This window comes from Phragmites australis, chromosome 18 (assembly GCF_958298935.1).
Source record: "Phragmites australis chromosome 18, lpPhrAust1.1, whole genome shotgun sequence".
NCBI lineage: Eukaryota > Viridiplantae > Streptophyta > Magnoliopsida > Poales > Poaceae > Phragmites > Phragmites australis.
In genome coordinates, this window is record NC_084938.1 from 16,790,050 (window position 1) to 16,796,161 (window position 6,112).

At 41.7% G+C, this 6,112-nt stretch overlaps 1 protein-coding gene across 4 annotated transcripts; it reads right to left on the bottom strand.

Annotated features, from left to right (window-relative positions):
- Nucleotides 1-358: 358 nt before the first annotated feature.
- On the bottom strand, nucleotides 359-5,618 carry LOC133898990 (hypersensitive-induced response protein 1-like). 4 transcript variants are annotated; one of them, XM_062339842.1, is made up of 7 exons: nucleotides 5,440-5,618; nucleotides 5,319-5,408; nucleotides 2,921-3,116; nucleotides 2,157-2,277; nucleotides 1,882-1,973; nucleotides 1,711-1,807; nucleotides 359-920 (listed from the first exon to the last, which is right to left on the bottom strand). In XM_062339842.1, the coding sequence occupies exons 3-7, from the start codon at nucleotides 3,107-3,109 to the stop codon at nucleotides 565-567; spliced, it is 855 nt and encodes a 284-aa protein (XP_062195826.1). In that variant the 5' UTR covers nucleotides 3,110-3,116; nucleotides 5,319-5,408; nucleotides 5,440-5,618; the 3' UTR covers nucleotides 359-564. The 4 variants fall into 4 exon arrangements, with proteins under 4 accessions (XP_062195826.1, XP_062195825.1, XP_062195828.1 ...); XM_062339841.1 differs by adding an exon at nucleotides 4,602-4,711 and having other exon boundaries at nucleotides 5,319-5,618; XM_062339844.1 differs by lacking the exons at nucleotides 5,319-5,408; nucleotides 5,440-5,618 and adding an exon at nucleotides 4,431-4,575.
- Between the last annotated feature and the right edge of the window lie 494 nt (nucleotides 5,619-6,112).

Sequence of the window (6,112 nt, forward strand, 5' to 3'; positions counted from 1 at the left end):
ACGACGACAGATGGCAGTATCAAGCTGGTTCGACGCGACGATGTCCTCCATAACGGTGTGGTTCGAGAGGAGCCACCGCATTGCCAGATCTGGAGGCTACGCAGCTCAGGATTGCCGAATCCGAAGGCAATGTAGCTCAGGACCACAGGATCCGGCAGCGACAGGGAGGAGGGAGGGCACATGAAGAAATGGAGATGGGGACGCATAGATTGGAAGCGCAGCCCACTAATTAGTCTTACGGGCGTCCAGGAAAATCATTTTGATCAGAGGGCAGCTGACTACCTTGCTCCTTTGATCTAACGGCTAGAAACCATCCGATATTGTGCCCAGATCGAACGTCCGGACGCTAGCAATGTCCTTTACAGCAACTAGGTTCTTTTCTTTCCCGGCACAATCCATACAAGCCTATTAACATTTTCATCTAGATAAACAATCTGTACTGAAGTGCAATACTCAAATTACTACTGTATCCCCTAAGTTTTACTCAATCTCACAAGATATATATAGTGATGCAGACTTCTTTAATGATTGGGAAAAGAGAAGCATGTGGTTTCCAATGCTCTCTCAGAGCATCCTGGCCTGGAGCTGACCATCCCTTATCTGTGCCGCGATATCTTTGACAGCACCTGGTCCATGAGGGATGAAGACCGAAGAGGTCTTGGATGAGGCCCCGATCTCCTTCATGGTGTCGAAGTACTGGGTCACGAGAACCATATCCATGACATCCTTGGCGCAGGTCCCAGGCACATTCTCTGAGAAAGCAAGAACGCTGTCCCTAAGCCCATCCACTATAGCCTGACGCTGCCTTGCGATACCCAGACCAGACAAGTACTTGGATTCTGCATCACCTTCAGCTCTCTTGATCTGCAGTATCTTCTCCGCTTCAGCTTTCTCATTGGCAGCCAACCTCATCCTAGCAGCTGTTTTGTCAAGACACATGAACAATTCAGAAATTTCACTATCAGATATACATCCTACCAAATGTACTGCGAAGTGATAATGTGGTACAACCCATATTTCAAATCATTAAATAACCTAAACAGGTTCTGCAGTCCTTTGAAAAGTTACTGAATTTGTACCCAGTAAGCACAACTATACTCCATGCAACTTCTACCAGTGTTTCTATGAAAATGATTGTAAAAAATAATAAATTAAATTATGAAAATGTTTTTCATGATAAATCTAGTGATATTATTATTATATGACCAATCCGAAAAGTTCTTATAAATTACTGTTCAGCCTGCAGGCTTTCTAGGATGTTATATATTTAACAAGTGAGTACTAAAATTTTGCTCATCACTTACAAATTAAAATCTGAAGGTTTGAAACCAACATGTTGAAGTTTTGAAAACATTATGACAACTATTTTTTAATATCATGATTTGAACTTTAAAGGGAACGAGGAATTTGGGAGATTAATTTTCTATAAAATTTAATATCTTGATCAACTAATATAACATTGATGGGAGTGTGCTACTGAGCTTAACATCATTATGAGCCATTTTGATGACAGCTCTCAGGAAGCTGCAACACTCTCAAGCCCAAACCAGTGAGGCACTGGCACCTTTTTCCCGCTCTATAAATGAACTAAATGTATTTTGTGCCAAAATGTCAATTGATCAAACACTAACAGCTGAACTTGTGGTGCTTCAGAAGAAATCCGCATGCAGTTGATGTTTTAACTAAGGACAACAAGTATGTGGAACTTGCCTGCATTAATCTCATTCATGGCTCTCTTCACATGTTCATCAGGCTCAATATCAACAATCAGTGTTTGCACAATCTCATACCCATACATAGACATTGCCTGTACAGTGGATAAAAACGGTTAGTAACAAATGCTTCTATGCCCTAGAAGCATAACAAATGAGGAACACAAACCTTTTCAAGTTCATCTTCCACAGCTTTGGCGATATCATTCTTCTGCTCAAATGCATCATCCAAGTTCATCTTTGGAACACTAGCCCTGATGACTGAACATGAAGATCATAGTTCTATTAGCATTGAATGGGACAACTTAGGACAAAAAAAATGAAGCCAACAATATTCAGGTGGCTACTACATAAGTATAGTGAGAGATAAAGAAAGATATTGAATAAAGCTGTTAATACAGTGGAAACATGAATTTTGCAGTTTGGAGCAAGTAGAAGTCTAACCATCAAAGACATATGACTGGATTTGCCCCCTGGTGTTACTCAGCCTGTAAAAGGCATCAGATGCCTTGTCAGCAAGGGCACGATATTGCACAGATGCAACAACATTGACGAAGACATTATCCTGCAGATTATTCACAACATGATATATGATATTCATCATCAGAAAGTTAAAAGTGGGGAAAACAAGTATAATACTGCATGAGTAATGCAAAAATATTCCATTTCAATGAGGTATAAATATATATAGCCTTGAAAAACTTGAATACACAAGAGTAATTACTCATCCAGTCATATATTAAGTGTCGCTTGGATATACGATCTCCAAAATAGAACATTGGCCATCAAAATCAGTGAAAATATATTTGTGAAATTTAATAAAATTGTGATATTATGAAAGCATATATTGTGACAAATCTATTCGTATCATTCCAGTATGGCCTATCCAAATATTCACGAAGGCATTATTGACTAAAGTTAAAACACTTTGAATGCATGCACTCTTTGACGATGCTATTTCTTTTTATTAGATGAGCACATCATTAGTTGTAACGAGAGTGGGAGCTTGAGCACAAGAGGCCATGACCTCAGGGTCCTCAACCACAACAATGTGCTTTAACACTAGGCCAAATGGGTGGTCACAATAGAGTTATTATATACTAACAAAAAAAGAAATTGAACATAATGCAGAACTTGACAAAACTATTTTTTTGCCCATGCATGGTAATTGCTTTAGCAATGCATAAAGAGAAAAGATATTGGGAAACCTTTGTCTTTGTCTCGCAGCGGACATCAAGCTGCTGCACACGCAGTGAAAGATACCCAGCAATCTGCTTCCCTATGCACCATGGCAAGAAGTGGCATCCAGGCTCTAGTACCTCATCAAACTTCCCAAAAGATTCCTTGATGGCTACTGTTGATTGATCCACTTGTATCAAACCAAGTGCTTGACCCATTTCTTATCTACAAAGGAAGGAACAGTGGTTTTAATGATGTCATTTATGCACGGCCATGACTTAGGGTCACAGTTGTTGTTGACATCTCCAACATTTTCCTTTCAGTACCGTGCTAATCAATAGGTAGCATCACTGGATTAAAATTAATAGTATTGAGTAAAGATAAATGCATGCCGGATATCATAGATTGGCTAACTCATTCTTTATAAAGACTTGACCAATTGCACTATTTAGACCGCTTAGAGCGAGGAAAGGAAACGGTATTGCAAACAATAAATATACCATGTTAAAAATGCATGTCATTACGTAGACAAAACTCTACGATTCCTTCTGGATAAACATGTCCATAAAACAGATGAATTGTTCGTATAAAAGAAACTGAATCGTTGACATCACTGCGCAACAGAATCACATCTGAATGGATCCTCAAAAGACAATTCCATGATAAAGATAGCCAAAGAAGAAATATAACAAACTAGCATAGACAAGAAGATGCACTATGAACTAGAAAGATGAAAAGAACCAAGAACCTATATGCGCCAACAAGCTTAGTGGGGAGAGGAAAGGTTATCTGCTTCAGGGCGTTCTTGGTCTCTACAGGAGTAAGCCAAGATCATATATAGTTGATTGCAAAGACAAGTGGTAACTCAGGAGGATACGTCATACAAAGGCTACATGCCAGCGCAAGCCAAGAAAACCAATGCTGAAACATGGTGCCAGGTTGGGCGCGGACAAATCCATAAGATGCTACTAATCATTTATTTGGTGAAAAAGTCAGTGCACAATCGATCAAGGCCAACACGTCGCAATCTCTAGTAGCCAGTATGTATCTGCCCTAAGACATGCAGCCAGTGAAAATTATATGAATAAGACATGCAGCCACTTGCTAGTATCTTATCTTCGTATCCTACGCCAGTGAAAATTCTGCAACAGTGCCCAGTAATCTAGAAATTAAATAAATGATTAAATATGGCATAAAAATAAGTGCTGGACTAAAACATCTGAAAATTTCGAAGCCGTTTGTTGACAGTGTGAAATGCAAGGACAAATAATGCAAGCCTGTGCCCTAAATTTGTCCGCTGGAGCCATGAAAACAACATGGGTAAAAGCATCGAGCACACAGTACCTAAACAATCGTCGGCACATGACAATATTGTGGTCGACGCCCCGAGAACAAAAATGGCAAAAAAAAGTCCTTCATCCGCGCAGGAAAGAAAGAGCAAAGAATTGGAGAAATTTCCAATGATACACATCTGGAGATAGCAAGCTAGTACAAACAAGATGCATTATGAATAGAAAGATGAACAGGAGGAACAAAAACCTATGTGCGTCGACAAGCTTATCGAAGAGAGGCAAGGTTTATCTGCTTCAGAACATGTAAAGTGGATACATCATACAAGGCTACTTGCCAGCGCAAGTCATGAAATCCAACGCAGAAACACGGTGCCAGCCTCGAGTGTGGACAAAATCAACAAAATGCTGCTAATCATACATGTTTGATGAATAGTCAAATGCACAACCCCGCCAGGCTTATCCAACGAGGCAACTACTGGTGCTGGCCAGCACGTCGCAATCTTCAGCAGCCGGTATGCATCATCTGCCCTACAACAATTAAACTAGAGTATCTTATCTTCGCATCGTACGCCAGTGGAAATTTCGCTACGGTGTCCAACAAACAAAGCAATTAAGACGCAAAGGTGGTATAAAAAATGTGTGCTTGACTAGAACAACTGAAATTTCGATGCGTGTGTGGACACAGTCTGGAATGCGAGGACAAGAGACGCACGCCCGTGGCCCAGATTTGTTCGCTGGCTTGGCTGAGGCCATGGAAACACCAAGGGTTGAAGCCGCGACAACACAATAACTAGGAGGACAAGAACTGGGGTCGACCTCGAGGAAGCAGTCGGAATCACCTCCGGAAGGAGACAGAGGAAGGAACAGAGAACCGGATAAACTTTCCAAGAAACGCGTCCACAGGGAGAAATCTCCAAGAAACCAGCCACGAAAAAGAAATTGCTCCCTCGCAAGAACGTAACCCGGCCAACACAGTAGAAATTTCCGAACAAACGTGTCTCAAATTACAAGAAACAGCGGGGGAGAAGTGAGAACTCGGTTGCGCCACGGATCACCTGCCCGGCCGCCGCCGCAAGAGAAGGGAAACCGCCTAGTGGTTAGGGCCAGAGGGAGGGGGACGCGCTGGGTGGTTTACCTGAATCTCCGAGGCAGATGAGAAGGGTTTGCTTCCGTTCGCCCGCGGTTCCGTCGACTGGACTCTCCCTCGAGGCTGAAATCGCGCTATTTTGGCGGAATTGTTGCGCGCCGCGTCCTAGAGGGCGATTGGGGCTTGATGAGGAGTGCTATAGATGGGAAATTGGGATGTGATTGGAACGAGCCCCTGCCTAGCCTAGCCCTGCCCTGCCATGGAGCCTGGAGGAAGGAATCGGGATCCTACTTCACAGGTATGGCACAGCGTGACTTCAATATCTGTGAGCCGTTATCCACATACATAATATGGCACTGTATAAACAGTGTTCGACTGTGAAATATTGTAGCACTCCTCATATATTACTGCACATCTCTGGATTTCCGGTTTTGTGGGCTGCCTGCTCCGTGTACCCGTGGTCGTTATTCGGGCCCTAGAAAAACATCTTTTTTCTTTGAGAGGACAAAATATGTTTTGATCGTTTGTTTAATCGTGGTGTTTAACCGACGTTGTTTTGTTTTGGGGGTGTTTATTTTTGGGACGGAATTTAAGGAGGTTTTTTGCGGGAGATAAAATTTAAGGATATTTTATTTGGGTTGGTTGTATCTTGTATGGGCTGAATCGGGAATTGTATTCGACAGTGTTTGGTCGGTTCCAATTTTTACTTGAATTTTCAAAATGCTGGTATTGAAATTCAAATACGAATTTTTCAGCCTAAATTATCTTAGTTGTGCGGATTTCAACTAGGAGTTTAGTATTTAGGGATCCTCAAAATTGAAATTCTGATTTCAAGAATCAAA

Excerpts from the sequence above, each read along its gene's own strand:
- LOC133898990 (XM_062339842.1), bottom strand. The coding sequence starts at position 3,109 with ATGGGTCAAGCACTTGGTTTGATACAAGTGGATCAATCAACAGTAGCC. Across the intron at positions 2,278-2,920 it reads GCTGCGAGACAAAGACAAAG|GATAATGTCTTCGTCAATGT; the intron begins GTTTCCCAATAT and ends AATAATCTGCAG. Across the intron at positions 1,808-1,881 it reads TGGAAGATGAACTTGAAAAG|GCAATGTCTATGTATGGGTA; the intron begins GTTTGTGTTCCT and ends TCCACTGTACAG.